General features: G+C 38.0%; 1 protein-coding gene across 9 annotated transcripts in view; it reads left to right on the forward strand.

Moving 5' to 3' along the window:
* The window catches only part of C5H8orf34 (chromosome 5 C8orf34 homolog), a 374,916-nt gene that overhangs the window by 345,950 nt on the left and 11,178 nt on the right, over nt 1–17,788 (forward strand). For 8 of the 9 annotated variants that reach the window (XM_075971373.1, XM_075971377.1, XM_075971379.1 and 5 more), the window contains one exon: nt 8,786–8,879. In XM_075971373.1, the coding sequence (XP_075827488.1) occupies nt 8,786–8,879 (94 nt within the window). Of the gene's footprint in view, nt 1–8,785; nt 8,880–14,733; nt 14,852–17,788 lie in introns of those variants that run through there. The other variant, XM_075971372.1, reaches the window with a different exon arrangement.

The raw sequence follows: 17,788 nt of genomic DNA on the forward strand, positions 1-17,788 counted from the left end.
AGGAAACTACCTGTTCTGCACCTCTTCCTAATTCAAGAGTCTATTCAAAAGATCTGAGCACACTATGTGGTTCTTATCAGGATGGTGCATGGGTACTGAAATTCTCACTTGTTTCCAAATGTCACAAGGAGAGGAATGTGGAACGCACATTCTCTGTAGGTTTGCTTATCTATCCAGAGATAATTGAAGCTTTCCAAAAAGCATGGGGAGGAGGAATGATTGACAGGAAAGAATAGCTAGGAAGATGTAGAGGTTCACAAGCAGCAAAATGAATGGGAAAACACAGTAGGATTGGAACACTAACCTTCAATTTACTGAGTTTTATACAAAGACTTAGAATATATTTTAACAACTGATGTTACACACAGGGAAGAAAATATATTTTCCAGAGGCCTACCAATAGAGTACCCATTTTGGAATTTGTGGTCAAATAAGCTCTTGACCCCAGCCTCACTATTTGTTGGTAGAATTGAACCATAGGCTTCCACAGAAAGGCTGGGGATGCCTCTTGCTTCAATCTAAGGCAGTGAAGGGAGATTATGGAGGTATATACCAAGAATAAGCTTGGTAGGAGTTTTGTTATTTGTGCCTTCTCATTAGAAGTGCTTTGCAGGGCTTACTGCTCAAGTGCGATCACATCAACACCAGCTGGAATCTTAGAATTCACTCAGAACCAAGGACTTAGTCTTCTTGCTAAGCTTGCTAAGGTCTTTATTGGTTTATAAATACCCTAAGCTATGGAAAGCAGTTCTGTAATTAGGTCTTTACGGCATGATTTCTAGAGACTGAAATCATGCTTTGTGGGGACACTTACCCATTCTGTATTCTATAAAAAGAGGAAATATTTATTAATGTGTTGGAGTGTTGTGTATACTCATCTGTTCTCAGTCATGCTTTGCTTGTTTATTGGAAATATAAATCTTTTTAGTTTATGGGATTCATTACTGACGGTCCAAGTGTGTTTTCAAGTATGTATGAGTCATTCAGTGTAAATGTTACCTGTCTATCACTATGGTTCATTATTGCATGGGGTTTTCATTTTATATAGGTTGATATTTAGATGTTAGATATTCACAAATGAATAAATTATGATAATAGTAAAATTGTATAGTATTTATTAGTGACTTATGACTTAGTATGGTTTTTTCAAACTTTTATGCATTTTGTTTTTGGGAAATATACACTCAACTTCTCCACTGGAAGCTTGTTTACAATGTGAGACACCAAATTGCATTTACTTTCTTTTTCTTTTCTTGCTTATACTTTTATTTCATTTTTCTCTTCAGGTTGTAGAATCAGCAAAAACAAAACAAACAAAACAAATGATAACAAAAATCCCGACAGTATTTGTGAATATTAAAAGCAGTGGAATACAAACTGAGCTTGCAACATTCGCGTTTATTTAGCACATACTAAAATGTAGATAAACCATGCTGTTGATGTCTTAATATATTTAACATTTCTTCTTAAACTTTGAGCAGCTCAACAGATCAAAGTCTCTGTTCTTTTGTTTTGTTTTCTCTTGGTGGGATTGTTTTTTTTAATTCATTTATTTGCTTACTTATCTAAATATAGTCACGGGCTGTAACCATATGACATTAACCAATTGTGTTGAGATCTAAATAGAAAAGCTGAGGCAACATAAGTCTCCCTTAAAATTAAGCCTAAAATTATTCTATATAATAATAGTCTATACAATAATAAGCCTAATCTTATTCTACATAGGGTATTTCTAACATATCATTTTATTCTGGCATTCAACTTTTTCTTTGGGTAGGAGGAAATTGTAACTCACCATGTAGACGAGGTTGGCCTTGAACTCACAAAATTAAGCCTTACCCTGTCTCCCAAGTGCAGAAATTAAAAGAATATACCATTAGATTCAGCTAGCATTTGGATATTTGAGCAAATAAAAAAAATAACATAGCTTGTGAGTCTGCTTTTCCAATCTCCAAAAAAGCTCTGAAACTTAAATTTAAGAAATTGCACATTTTCACACGAGTCACCTGTAATATATGAATAATTTCAAAATACAAACACTTTATCATTTACTATCATAAGACTAATGCTTACCCAATAAAGTGAATTCAAAAACAATTCATCAAATTTAAATATTCTTAAACGCCGGGCGGTGGTGGCGCACACCTTTAATCCCAGCATTCGGGAGGCAGAGGCAGGCGGATCTCTGTGAGTTCGAGACCAGCCTGGTCTACAAGAGCTAGTTCCAGGACAGGCTCCAAAACCACAGAGAAACCCTGTCTCAAAAAAAACCAAAAAAAAAAAAATATTCTTAAACCTTTTATAAAGTGATGGAGGAGGGTCATCTTTCTATCTGTTGTTTCATTGGTTAAATAAAGAAACTGCCTTGGCCCTTTAATAGGACATAAAATTAGGTAGGCGGAGTAAACAGAACAGAATGCTGGGAGAAAGAAGCTGAGTCAAGGAGTCGTCATGATTCTCCTACCGGACACAGACGCAGGTTAAGATCTTCCCTGGTAATACACCTCGTGGTGTTACTGGGATATTAGAAATGGGTTAGATCAATATGTAAGAGCTAGCCAATAAGAGGCTGGAACTAATGGGCCAGGCAGTGTTTAAAACAATACAGTTTCCGTGTAATTATTTCGGGTAAAACTAGCTGGGTGGCGGGAAGCACCCCGCCGCTCCTAATACAACAATAAAGACACTAATGGACTTAAAATATCATGTTACCTCGAGAAATAATGTGGAATAAGCACAATGCAATGGCTTGAAATGCCCTAGCTATAGATAGAGGACATGGGGTAGACACAGACAGTGAGCAACCTAAACAGTTAAGAAGTCAATCCAGATACAGCTTCTGAAACTTTAGAAAGCAATCACGACTGCACGAAGGTGGTGATGGCCAGATGACAGAATAGCAACAGCACAGGCAGCGTGAACTCACTCAGGCTGACAAGTCGCAGCTTTGCTCTCTCTGAGGGTGCCAGGCAGGAAATACAGCACTGGGAACATGGAGACTTGCCTGGCTCTTGGGCCTGGCTTGCCAAACGCACCATCTGAACTGGAGATGGACTGATTTCCGTGCAACACGACTCTGAGTCCTTCTTGCACCCACTCGGGCTTGCCTGGCTTCCTCTGTGTTGTGCTCTGTGACCTTCAGTGCAAATGAGCTTCCAGCTATATTTCTGATGGGGAAGGCACATTTGCTTATAGAAAGTGAGTAATATACATTGTGTTCTTCAGATGTACTGACTTTGGAAAATCAAATTAACTATTATAACTACCATTGTTTCTTCCCTTTAGGGAAGTATACATTTGCATTATGGTTTGCCAAACAAAATCTTCTTTGACCATTGATATTTGAACATTTTTCACATCCGTTGTTAAATGACAGTTCTTAAAAGCTTATATTCACAGCACTCATAGAAATACAAAGTGAAGTCAGGACTGGGATGATAGCTCAGTCAGTGAACTGTTTGCCTTGTAAATACAAAGACAATTCTATCCCTGAATCCATGTTAAAAAGCGAAACAGTTCAATGTGGTAGAGGAAGTTTGTGGCCGCCTGCCTGGGGAATCAGTGACAAGCTTGATGCCATGGGCCAGCCTAGCCTACTTGGTGAAGTTCACGTCAGAGAGAGACCTTGTCTCAGAAAGATAGTGGGGGACACATGAGGTTGTCCTTCCCCCACTTCCTCATCCTTGTGCACTCTCCACATACATGTGCCCATGAATGCACACACACCTAGAGGAATGCATGCCAAATTTATAAAACCAATAATTTAACGAGGGAGCAGGCTACCTGTTATGACCCCTCAAAGGAGAATCCATTCACCTAAAAGGACAAACAAGGAATGTTAAAATGGCATTATAAAAAGATGAAAAGTAGCAAAATAAAACCCATTTCCATAGACTAACAGTCGATTGGATGCAGTTTGCGTCTACATAGAGAAGAATCATTTGTGGTGTTACTATTTCCTATAGCGTGTATAGTGTGAAATTGCTGATGTCAAAGGACTCAGGCATCCACAGAATCAAGAGACTAGAAGGGAATGCTGGGGACATGACTAATTTTCCACGGACTACGATAATCTTTCATTCTTTTCTCTGGGGAAGAAGTCATCAAACAGCAAACATTGCACAGCGCAGTGGCGTGTTTTCCTGATGCTCAACACAGAAGAGCACACAGGACAGACTAAATTCCAAAAGAGTTTAAATTCATTTTGTTCTTTCTCCTTTTTAAACAATTTATCATATCTTCTATAATTTTGTTATGATTTTTTTCTTTTTTTCAGAACCTATTCATTAAAAATTATAGCTCCCAGATTTAGTTAATTTTTTCATTGTTTCTTGCAGTTCTCAAATAATTGGGCTACAGAAACACTATTTGCAAAAAAAGAAATTAATGATTTCAGACTAATCGTATGAGACATTTTGTTAACAAGTGCTGAAAGGTAGTATTAGCTTTGCTAACTTACCTGTAAAAATGACTTAGAGGAAATTTTACTTTAGTAGAAGTACATAATTATTTCTTTGCCACTTGAAATCATTTATGAAATATATCTGGGGCATACTAATTTATTTTATGTACATCATACCTTAAAATTATTGCACTTATTTATTTCATGTGTGGGTGTTGGCATGTGTGTAGAAGTCAGACGACAACTTTCATTTCTTTCTTTCCATCATGTAAGTCCTAGGGATAAAACACAGATCGTCAGGCCTGCTGGCAAATGCCTTTATTCGCTGAGCTAACTCACTCACTAGCCTTATGGTCCACGATTTATGGACCATTGTTTTAAAGGGAGTCCATGACTTCAGAATTCAAATGAAACCAAAGAAGCTTGTCTGATAAAAAAAAAAAAACCAAAAAACAAAGAAAGGAAACATCATCAGTACATTATTTGTATGTTTGTACTCAAGGAAAAGAAATAATTCATTCAGAATTAAAGTATTGCTTTCAACAAAGGACACTTTTCTCCCCTCTGAATATACTGCACTTCTGTGGTCAGATTAACAGCATTTGGAGAATATAAAGTTTTTGCTCTGCCAGCAGATCGAAGGATCTGTTGATTCAAGACTAGTAGCTGTTCTCCATAAGATTCCTGCCCCTTGCTCCCACCACTCCTAGTCCCTGGGTATTTGCTGCCCTTATGGCATCCTTTAGAAAAAGGATGAATGGCATTCCTTTGACATGCAGCCCCAAGAGTGTGCTACACTGAGATGTAGCTTAATATCCTGCAGAAAATTTTTGAATAACTTTAGCAGGGAGACACACATCAGCTCTTGGTTTTGAAAAATGTTCAGGATTTTAACTTCTTGACCCCAACACAAAGAATTATAGGCAGACTGATGGGCAAGCTTCAGACATGTGGCACTCTTGCCAACATTGGGACCTTTTATTTCTAGCTCCAGCACAGGAAGAGCTAAAGAGAATCTAACAGTAATACTTGCTCAGTGTTCATGATGCTATGTCAACAGTGTGAAGTTCTTCTCAAACTCTGCTGAGCCTTGTTTTATGTCTACTTTATACTACTTGCAACAAATAAAGATCAATCACACGTTCAAGGCATTAGCATAGAAAGCCAATTGATGATATTGCTTCATATCTTGAACCACGGTAGGGAACATAACAAGACTGACTTATTAATCATATCCTTTCTTTTAGGAATGGATTTTAATATTTGGCACAAGAAACTGAAAAACAAAAATACTTTTTTAAAAATTAATAAACATTGTTTTCCTTGGCTACTTTATACTCTCTATTTTAATTGAGGAGCTTCAGCCTTTGATTTCTCCTTAGTAAATTAAAAATCATCTTTCATTTGTATTGTCTTTAAACATGGGAGATTGCATGCTCTGTTTTGGAAATTTTTAGAATGTGGTTTTTCCTCTTTGTTTCATAAGATGTAGTGAAATTATTTCTGCATACACACACATGCACAGAATTTTAAACCAAATATACTCAATATTTTCATATTTTTACATCTTCTTTGAGCAGTTCTGCAAGGCCCAATCTCATGGTTGACAAGGATTCAAAAATTAAATTAAATCCTAACAGTACACTTTGGTTTACATGTAAATTGCATATTTTAAGATGGTTTAACTTTTTTTGTGCTAGATTCCCACTCAATAACCCACCCAAGAGACTTTCCTGCTCACCTTTCTGAAAGAGTTGGGGCCTAGATGTGGCTGGCTTGTGAAGCCCCAGACATGATCTAAACCAACGCCTTCCCCTGCTCCATGCTCTCTGAAGAGGGGTGGTACAGGTGGAAGCTGAAACACCCACAGACATGTATTTGGAATGTTTTGTGTGGAACTGGTTATCCCTTTAAAAGCTGTGGTCATTAGGATATGGGGCTGTTGTGTGGAAGCTGGACAGTGAAGGGGGCTTTGACGGCTAGTCCCATTGGTGGCTGCAGCTTGCTCTCTTTGCTTCCTAGTCTACCTCCACATGAACCTCCATTATTGCTGGCTACAACTATGGTAGACCCAGTAGCTCTGCTGCTTCTCTAGTACCGTGATTTCTCTTGAAGTTTCTTCTATGAAGTATGTTTTTTACAGCAACAGGAAGAGGAACTAACACAGGAGGGAAGACGAGGGCATTGAACCAGCCAGGATACAAGTTCTAATTTCTCACACCCTGGGCAAACACATTTCATTGTGGAAATTACTCTTATTTGATAGGAATTTACATTCAACACACAGACTGTTTTAAAGTGTTGCTGGCACACACACACACACAAAATCAGGCCATTATTTTTTAATGAAAATCATTTTCAAAAATTATGCTTCTTTTGCTTCAATTATGTTTTAACTTTATTGTAGTTTTAGAGTCACAGAATTATTACAAAGACCTAAGAGTACCTTGTTTCTCCTGCTCAGAGTCCAGCTACTACTATTAACACATTACATTATTATGTGATACAGTATGGGACATTTTTCACAATTACCCATTGCTGGCTCATTAGTAATGAAATCTACATATTGTTCAGATTTCCATGACATGGGGTTTGAAGTAGAATTTAGCACAAAAATAAATCTGCTTTGTTCCAAGATCTCATGAAGGAAGATACATTTCATATCATGACTCACTGTCTTTCGCTTTATTGGTTAGAACCATAAATACACTGACAAAGTGCATTTATGAAAAGAAAATGCAGAGATATAAATCCTATTTGTATTTTTTATTGGAGGTATGTATAACCAGGTAACCAGCTGACTGCCTTGACTGCTTGCCTTGCCGTGGTCTTTGTCAGTTTACTGTGAACTTGGGCCTTTTTCTCTCCCTTTCTGTGCCGCCTGTTAAATTAAAGTCACCCCACACAACTCAGAGTGGGAACAATTTTCATGTTTAAGAGCAGAGTGTGTACATGATTTATCCCAAGTCTTCCTATATGTGTACTTGTGACAGATTTTATTGATTTTTATATTTTAGTAGAAAAATTTTTTACTAAAATATGTAAAATATTTTGGATTTAAACTTTTATTCCTGTGTTTTAGGGATGAATTTTCCCTCCTTGACTCCTTGCTTTCTAATGATCTTCCTCTCTTTTCTTACCTTCTCCTACATAATTTCTTACTTGATGAGTCTCTATTTTGAGGCAGATACTTGTCATAGGTTCTTGGAATGTCCAGTTCAAGAAGCTTCTGTGTCTTTAAGGAGTCATGTTATTATTACTAGGACAGGCAACTATGAATGGATACTTACTATATAGTAATTGTTATAATGATTCATTAACGCCGTAAAAAAATGAGGGGTAACTTGTCTTGAAGGGTCAGGGAAAACTCCCAGTTTATATTGTGATTAAGCCCTGAAAGAGGGTTGTCATCTAGGAGAGAGTGATAAGGAAGCTCAGTATAAAATATCTTGTTAGATTAAAAGGAATGGCAACATTGAAGGACTACCAAACGATTATAGCTGGAGAAAGAGGTGGGAAGGAGACTGTAGGAATCAGAAACCAGCTTGAATTAGATTTTCTCCATGAAGTAATGCTATAGCCACACACACATACACACACACACACAAAAAAAAAATTGTAAGCAAGGAAATGATAACACCATACAACTTCTTTCAAATCTCAGCCAGAAAAGACTGATGAAGCTATCTAGAAAGTGTAGAAAGTTGGTCCTTGAAATTTCATATTACTGCATCAGAATGAGAATGATGGGTTGTGTGTAGTCATTGCCAGAAAAGAAGGAGCAGAGTAAAGAAGTATCTGAGACATATTTCAACTGAAACACAGAATTGAAGCTGAGTGGGATTGTATGTGTCTGTAGTCCTGGCTACTCGGGAAACTTACATAGTGGAATCCCTTCAACTAGGAGTTTGAGACCAAACAAATAAGACAGTAGCAAGAGAGAGAAGGTAGTGAGCAAATACTGAAAGTGTAATCATCAAGGGAAACAAGTATCAACCATCCTAATTGCCATTCTTGTTAAAGAAATTAAAGTATTAATGTTATTAAAGGCTTCTTGTATCCAATTTTACCTTGTGCATTTTGTGATGATATTTCTAAGGATGAGGGTCAAGATTTATATAAAACATTAATTTAGAAGGGTCATTGATGTGGTGTCTCCTGTGTAATTACTAGTCTCTAAATCTTACTAAAGAAGAATTTAAATTAAAATGACTTTAGAGTCAAGAGATTCATATATATGACATGAAATGGATTTAAGCTTAGAATATGGGAAGTAAGTCTTAGGGCTTTTGAACATGCAGATTGTGCAAACTGAGGTGTTCAACTGCATTGTTGATGTGGTAGCAGCCTAGACTTTAATTGAAATCATCTTTTCTCTGGCAGGATGAATCTTTAAAGCAATTGCAGGTTGTGCATCAGCCATGGCTCTTGCCAAGCGACACAGAAAGTGAAGGCATTGAAGCAGAGCAGGACAAACGTGAGTCGATGCCATGTTCTGTGATAAATGACTTTTACCAACTCCACAATAACAATAATTCAGTGTTAATCTTGCTGTGGGTGAGAGGTTGATAAACTAACTTTTGAAACATGCATTGTTTTTCTTGATATCAACAGAGCATGGCGAAGCTAAAATCTCTTATGAATACTATAGGATAGTGTTAGTGACAACTTGGGAATATTTGAAATTTCAAGATACCTTATGGTTGGGTAACTGTTATATGAAATGTTATACTTATCAGTTAAATTATGAATAAAATAGTCTTGGAATAAGTAGCTTGGAGTAAATGGAGCTTTCTAAATCTGAAGCAATTACTAGAAACCTGGAACATGCATAGAAAAAAACCACGCAGACACAAGTCAGCCCACTCCTCTCCCTGTACTGTCCATTCATATTTAAATATACATGAGCACATATATTGCTTTGTTCAGTAATGAATCACTGAATTCCTTTGAAGCCTTTATAAAATTTATATTAAAAAAGAAACACAAACAACCATTGCACGTATTATATAGACATGCTACATGTATGATTTGAGTGAGTTTATCTATCAAATATAACAAAGGTGCCTGAATTTGGCAAAGCCAACAGTCTTATAGAATGGCATTTGGTAATTGCCTCTGTGTGACTCTGGTAAACTAACTAAAACATGAATACAAGAAAAGGATCTGTAACAGTGTATTGTAAGCAATCCCATATTCAGACTTACCTCCTTTCTCCAAAACCTTATGATGAGTTTTTAGAATGGACTTACATACCCAAGCAATATAAAGGAGATAAAAATCCTCAGAACTTTTTTCAGCCTCAGACATTTAAGACATATTGTATTTTTGCATGCAGTCTTTCAAAACTTCTGAATTTTCTCCTCTTCCAATAAGGTGCAAACTAGTAGTTTTTTTCATCCAATTTAGACACTTAGCAAGTCTCCACAAATACCAGAAATATGAATCAATATGAGTCATTGAGTGAACGAACAATGGGGGGTTTTGGTGTTTTTAAGCTTGTCTATTAAGGAAAATTGAGATTAAAAATTAACAATAATATTATTATATTACCTATAGTTATACTACAATTTTGACATTGGATACGTAGCTTTATTCATGAATTTTGCTGAGTTATCTATCAATCCTTATAATTCAGACCTAGGACCAAAAATACTTGATCTCAGCAATGCTGTACAAAGAGGTGACCCTTGACAATGGTAAATTGTTTGAAATAAAATCAGGGCTTAAAATAATTGGGTGGTAATAAGAGCCATCTGGAGATGGAATGTTAGCATGCATTGTAGCTGGACTCAGAGCACAGACATGCAAATATTTGTTGAGTGGCTTCCAATAGCCAGGTGCTGGGACATGTGCAAGTTGGAGCCACTGAAACTCTGGCATCTTCTCGACTTGCTCTCCACGTGTGTGGTTTGTGGGACAGCTGGCAACACACAGATAGATCATCTATGCCTGTTTTCTCAGCAAAAAGAAATAGATGGTATAAATCTGTGTGAGCCAGGAAGCCTACATGGAGTTCATAGCTTTACTTACTGGGAATTTGTAAGTATGGAAGGGAACAAGCCCATCTTTCCAGCTGTAACACCTGTTTCTTGACTCACCTTTTTATAAATGATCCAGGGAATGTTATGAAATCACTTAATTTCTCCTGAGACAAAACCATCATGGAAGAAAGTTTCCAGAAAAATCCCAGGATCATTGCGGAAGTGCACATTTCTACTTGCATTGCTTTAAAAGAAGATTTAGCCCAAATGTTGTTTAATATGTACCTGTAAGAAAAGATACTTTGAACAACTGAAGGCAATTTTCCTTTTTAAGTTTTTATTCTAAACAAACAGAGCTCTTGCTTAGGGAGATTTCCTCTTTGTTCTTTTATTAAGAAATTCTAAGCTACAGAATAAACAAACTCATGTCTAGGGTGCTCATATATGTTTAGATATCTCAGATTATAATTCAAAGCCTCTAAATAAATTAATTACAGATGTCTGAATCTTCAGGAGTTATTCATGATCCAAAATCAGGTCTGTACATTGTATATGACTCTGATTTCTGCATTTTAAATATATCCTTGGGTGATTATTGCTTATCCTAAAAAATGACAACTATTGCAAAGAGAAGTTCAAGGAAATAGAGGATGCTGCTCTCAATATTGATTTCATATTGGTCCTCTGCTCTCTAGATCTTTTCATGATCTAGAAGTCAAGTTTGTATATACAATATGAGATAGGGGAAGAAACAAGAGTAGAACTGGGAGGAGTGGGCACAGAGAGAAACAAGGAGCAGATCCTCCATACTGAAGTTTAATGTTTATAAAATCATAGTTGAAATGCCAGACAGCATTCTTTTCAATTTTAGATTTTTCACTAAGATTTTTAAAACTGAAGTTGCATAGCTATCTTAGTTCCCACTCCCTCTCCTCCTCCTGCCCCACCTTTCCTTCCCATCCTCCCATCCACTCCTCAGAAAGGAAAGGCTTCCCATGGATAGTCAATAAGGAAACAGACAAGCATTCCTTAATTATATCTTGTATTTTTTTAAAAAATATTTGTGTGTGGGGACACTAAGTGGTCATGGTGTACTATAGTTCTTTGAACAAGGTTCACTTGCAATGTATAATGCCATAATTTTCGTCTTTAGCATCATAAACTAACCAAAAGCTAAAGGTAAAAAAGGAAACAAACAAAATGCCCAAACACAAATTGCCACAAAACAATAGTTGTATAAAATGAAGAAGTACCAGCCAGGCATGTAAATGACAGCTATGATGCCAGCACCCTAGAGGCTGCCACAGAATGATCCTGAGCCTGTGACCAGTCTGGGCTACACAAGCAGACCCTGTCTCAGAAAACAAACAAGGGTTGGGATGGTATTTAAAGGGTAGCTATGCTGTGGTGCATTGAGATGTCAGAGGCAGCTTAAGACTCTAGGAACTCTGAGTTGAAGAGAAATCTATTGCGAGAGGGCAGTGAACGCTGCCCATAGCTCAGTGTTTTTGGGGCACCATCTGCTTTATATGACCTAACATTATGGGTTATTCAAAGCCTTTGGTTCACTTGCAGGACTGTGAATAATTTTGATGATTATTTTCGGCCGATTGCTATGGGAGCTGATTTTCGGTGATGCACATGCCACCATTCAGAAATATTTCTGTTCACAGTATTCCTTTTTGCTTCATTCCAGTTTTCACTCTCACCATGGCATATAGAGTTAGACAATATCTGCCCGAGTCTTAGTTTCAAAAGAAAGCATTACAAAGCAAAATAGATTCTTAATAAAAATATAGAAAATTACCTTTGTGGAACTTTACTTATTGCTATATTTGCAACTTTAAGTCATTGATGTGGTGACAGATTATCAAGAGGGACAAAGCAACTGTATACTTTTAAATGAACACACCAAGCACACAGATTATACTGGGTTAAATGGTGGAAATATTGCCCATTGTTTGGCTGGAGGAAACGCTTCTGATATTCTTCTAAAATATATACATAATAAAGTCACTGCATAGCTCTACAGAAACTGGCTCTGCTTGATTCGATTAAGAATGCCCTTTGAAGAATGCCCATTTTTAATTTGTGGACTATGCTTCTGTAAGAACAGATGCTCTGGTTTTTAAGAGATGTCTATCGAATCTAATCTCCTCAGTCTTACTTTTTTCAACCAAATAATGGGAAATTTGGAGTCCCTAAATTCTGTTTCCTCATTCATGTCCCTTTATTACTCAAAGAGAAAAGTTCAGATCCAAGATCGTCTGGCCAGTCCTGGTACTGGAATACCCCTATTCTATTGATGTGAGATTCCTCTCTGTATGTTGTAAATATGTTTTATTACCATTGATTAATAAAGAAGCTGCTTTGGTCTATGTCAGGGCAGAACAGAGTTAGGTAGTAAAACCTAAACTGAATTCTGGGGAGAAAGAAGGCAAAGTAAGGGAGACGCCATGTAGCTGCTGAAGGATAGAAATGCTGGAACTTACTGGTAGGCCACAGCCTCGTAGTGATACACAGATTAATAAAATGGATTAATTTATGACATAAGAGCTAGCTAGGAATGCACCTAAGCTATTGGCTGAACAGTATTGTAATTAACATTGTTTCTGGGTGATTATTTGGGTCTGGTCAGCTGGTAAATGAACAATAAACTGTCTCCATTTACATCCTATACTTCATTTATGACCTCCCTTCAAATCATTGCCAAGGGGTGATTGTGACTCTTTAGATCGGAAGTGTATGGGGGAAAAATAGAGTCACAGATTTGCTTATGTGTCTAGGCATTTCACACTGAAGGAAAATTCCTTAGCACTACCTAAGTTGTTTCTTTCTAGACAGTTTCCCAATATTTGGCTTTGAGTTGTGTGTATAAGATAAGGCTGTTAGAGTTCCACAGTTACCATGTCCAAGACAAAGCTCCCATGGGTGGCCCTAAAATATGGAAGGGTAGAAAAGGTGTTGTCTTATTCAGGGTTTCATTGGTGGCAATGAAACACCATGAGCAAAATCAAGTTGGGTGAGAAAGGGTTCGTTTGGCTTACAATTCAGTGTTGCTGTTCATCAATGAAGGAAGTCAGAAAAAGAACTCAAACAGGGCAAGATCCTCGAGGCAGGAGCTGATGCAGAGGCCATGAAAGAGTACTGCTTACTGGCTTATTTCTCATGGCTTGTTCAGCCTGCTCTCTTAGAGAACTGAGTTAACGGCCCAGGTATCGCACCACCCACCATGGATTGAGCCCTTCCCCATTAATCATTACATGAGAAAATGTCTTACAGCTGGATCTCAAGGAGGCATTGCTTCAGCTGAGGCTTCTTGCTCTGATGAGTTTAGCTGTGTTAAGTTGACACACAAAATCACCCAACATAGGTGTATACAAGAGCAAGGAAAGGTCTAAGAACTCAGAAGAATATCTCAATTGCAAATTAGGTCAGACAGGTTTCAGAGTTTCAAGACACTGGGAACTCTTGGAATTACCATAATATTATGGCTGTGGCACTACAAATAAGGACTCTAAATTATATTATACATGTCACAGGACTTAAAAGAGGTAAGACTTTGGTGCTTTGTAACAATTTAAAGGTCTCGTGAGTTATCTTCATACTTTAAACATTTGTAAACAAAAAAAACATACACACTGAAAAGAAGCTAAGAACTTCACAATAAAAGTAATTAAACAAAAAACGGAGGTAACTATGAGGATTAGGTCTCACAAGGCAAATAGCCAAAACTTTACAACAAACAGTAGTAGGCTATTTATGAATAATAAATAAATTTTGGCAGTAATTTAATCTCACCTCTTTGTTTTAAATTTTCTATTCACTATAGAAAATAATAGAAACCAATTATGAGTGAGTACATCCCAAAAAGATGAACATGGGATGTACTCACTCATAATTGGCTTCTAGCCATAAATAAGGGTCATGGAGTCTACAATTGATGAACCTAAAGAAGCTAAATAAGAAGGTGAACCCAAGGAAAAACATATAGTTGTCCTCTTGGCTATGGGAAGTAGACAAAATTGCCGGGGAGGAAAGTGGGATCTTGGGGGTGGGGTGGGTTGGGGGTAAGGGGAGATGGGGAGAGAAAAGTGAGAAGGGGAAGATGGGGGGAACTTGGGGAAACAGGATGATTGGGATAAAGGAAGGCTGGATAGGGGAGCACGGAAGCACAATTCTTAGTTAAGGGAGCCACCTTAGGGTTGGCAAGAGACTTGAACCTAGAGTGGCTCCCAGGAGCCCAAGGCGATGTCCCCAGTTAGTTCCTTGGGCAGAAGAGGATAGGGAACCTGAAACGACCCTAACCTATAGCAATACTGACGAATATCTTGCATATCACCATAGAACCTTCATCTGGTAATGGATGGAGATAGAGACAGAGACCCACACTGGAGCACTGGACTGAGCTCCCAAGATCCCAATGAGGAGCGGAAGGAGGGAGAAGATGAGCAAGGAAGTCAGGACCACGAGGGGTGCACCCACCCACTGAGACAGTGGGGCTGATCTATTGGGAGTTCACCAAGGCCAGCTGGACTATGACTGAAAAAGCATGGGATAAAACCAGACTCTCTGAACATGGCGAACAATGAGGGATGATGAGAAGCCAAGGACAATGGCACGGGGTTTTGATCCTACTTCATGATCTGGCTTTGTGGGAGCCTAGCCAGTTTGGATGTTCACCTTCCTAGACATGGACGGAGGGGGGAGGACCTTGGACTTTCCACAGGGCAGGGAACCCTGACTGCTCTTTGGACTGGGGAGGAAGGGGGAGAGGAGTGGGGGGAGGAGGTGAATGGTGGGAGGAGGGGGAGGGAAATGGGAGGCTGGGAGGAGGGGGAAACTTTTTTTTTCCTTTTCTAAATAAAAAAAAGAAAATAATAGAGATAACTTGTAGGTAAGACAATTTCTTCAAACCACAATTTTAAAGCCACCTGGATAACAAATGTAGTAAGACTCAAGACCTTACACAAAACTTAAATACACAACAAACCCAACAAAAACTCTAAAACAAAACAACATAACAACATAGGCCGTAACTTGCTTAGGGTTTCTTTCTTTCTTTTTTAACTTTTAATTAATTCTTTGTGAATTTCACAGCATGCTCTCCAATCCCACTCATCTACCTATCCCTCCAGCAGGCACACCGAGATGGCCACCTCCTGTAATCTTTTTCAAGTTTTGGATTTATGGTAATCTTCAGAGTACTGCAGAATTCTTGTATGTCCTGTTGCATTTAAATAGGCATCTACAAAATCACAAGACTATGCAGATGTCACACTGTTTTAGTTTGCAGTAGTTATCTTTTTACAAGTCTCACAGGTGAAAGTTTTACCAGGACACTTTTATCTAATGGATATCCAGCAGAATTTTGCCATTTGTCCCATGTGTTCAGTCTACTAAGGGTGGATGGAGGAAAGACCGAGTCTACAATGTGCGTGAAAATACCACCGTTTGTATTCACCCATCATCAGATGCAAATGGACTTCAGACTGTCCTGCCTTTGTTGCAACCTGTGTGCATTTTCATTAAAAATAAATCTGAATATTAAAAAATAAAGCTTTATCTACATAGGTTGCAGTATCTGAAGCCCATCAGACCATAAATCCTCTATGTTCAGCATACTATAGCAACCATTTCAAGATTGATCTTTAATCAGCAGAAAAATAAGCTAATGTAGTTACAGCTAATTATCTGTTGAAAGCAAGTGATTCCACTGTCAAATTGCAAGTCTCTGCCATAAAAGCTAATGTTGTTGTTATGAAAATTTCTCTGTTTGCAGAGGACAGATGCCTGTGAGTCACTCACATAGTTTCCAGGTCTGTGGTGAGGCACTCATATTATGAAAGGTTAAACTAATTCCCAAGACCCTAGAAAAAAATTAAAGGTAACTTTTCATAATATACAGAACTTAGTTTCAGTCTTAAGTATAGCAGATCAATGTGTCACATTGTTCAGTAATATATAACTTTGCAAATTTTAAACTACATGCTTCTCTTATTCAGACCTCTAGGTCATAGACAGCAGTTGTTAGATTCATCAGAAAGGATGTGTTTAAACCAGGAGACTCAAATGTTATTTTGAAAATTCTTTGGGCTAGAGTCTTTTATGGAGTTGAATTTCCTAAACTAAAAATAGGAGCTACATGGTCCAATGTTTTGTTTTTGGTTTTCATAAGAAATCAAAGTTATAAATTAATAACACATGTTTTTAATCCTTTTACCAAACACTTTTAGTTTGTCTTGGAATATTCTTATCTTTGTGTTAGGTGTGGCCTGAAACTACAAAATGGTGACACTAAAGTAAAAATTAAATGTAGTTCATTCCCTAGCACTGATGAGCGTGCTTTTGGGATGGGCCTTCCTGTCTGATAGGGCGCATCTTCACAGATGTGAGCGGTGGATTGGCTGCTTGGAAGAAGAACCCATCCCTGGAGCTTTAAATTTTACCCTTGCACTTTCTGTGACTGAAAAGTCTTGGGCATATTCACAGCAGCTGAACTATTTCAGAATAGTCTCAGGCTCCTTTGGCTCTGCTAACTGGCTACATGTTCACAAATCAGACAATCTTAGACATGTTTTTCTCAAATTAGAATGTTAGTTAAGATCTTCCAGCATAAATCCTGTGAGCCTGAAAGCCCAGATTCCCAACTTGAAACAGTCGCTTCTCTGGATCTTCACAGTGGGCATGTGTATGCTGAGAGTCACCCATGTGCTAAGCCTTATGACCTGGAGGTGCAGAGGGAGGTTATGTAATTTACTGTCTCTACTTTTCATCACTGTGCAAATTCACAGATACATATCTGCAACATTTGTTTCACCACCACTTCTTAGAAGACAAGCAAAAAGGGTGCCAGAAACCACACTTATTGATAATGATCTCGCGTGATCTGAACAGGGAAGGTTTCAATATTGCATTGTGTAGTTTGATGAAGAGATTTTTACAAACAAACTTTTCAAGATTTATATTTTTATTACATTTAAAATAAATTTAGTTTCTTGAGTTCTTTATATATGCATATCACCTTAGAACCTTCATCTGGCGATGGATGAGGATAGAGACAGAAACCCACACTGGAGCACCGGACTGAGCTCCCAAGGTCCAAATGAGGAGCAGAAGGAGGGAGAACATGAGCATGGAAGTCACAGTGGGGCTGATCTATTGGGAGCTCACCAAGGCCAGCTGGACTGGGACTGAATAAGCATGGGATAAAACTGGACTCTCTGAACATGGCGGACAATTAAGGCTTATGAAAAGCCAAGGACAATGACACTAGGTTTCGATCCTATAGCATGAACTGGCTTTGTGGGAGCCTAGCCTGTTTGGATGCTCACCCTACTGGATCTGGATGGAGGGGGAAGGACCTTGGATATCCCACAGGGCAGGGAATCAGGACTGCTCT

Source organism: Microtus pennsylvanicus, chromosome 5 (genome assembly GCF_037038515.1).
Source record: "Microtus pennsylvanicus isolate mMicPen1 chromosome 5, mMicPen1.hap1, whole genome shotgun sequence".
Taxonomy (NCBI): Eukaryota; Metazoa; Chordata; class Mammalia; order Rodentia; family Cricetidae; genus Microtus; species Microtus pennsylvanicus.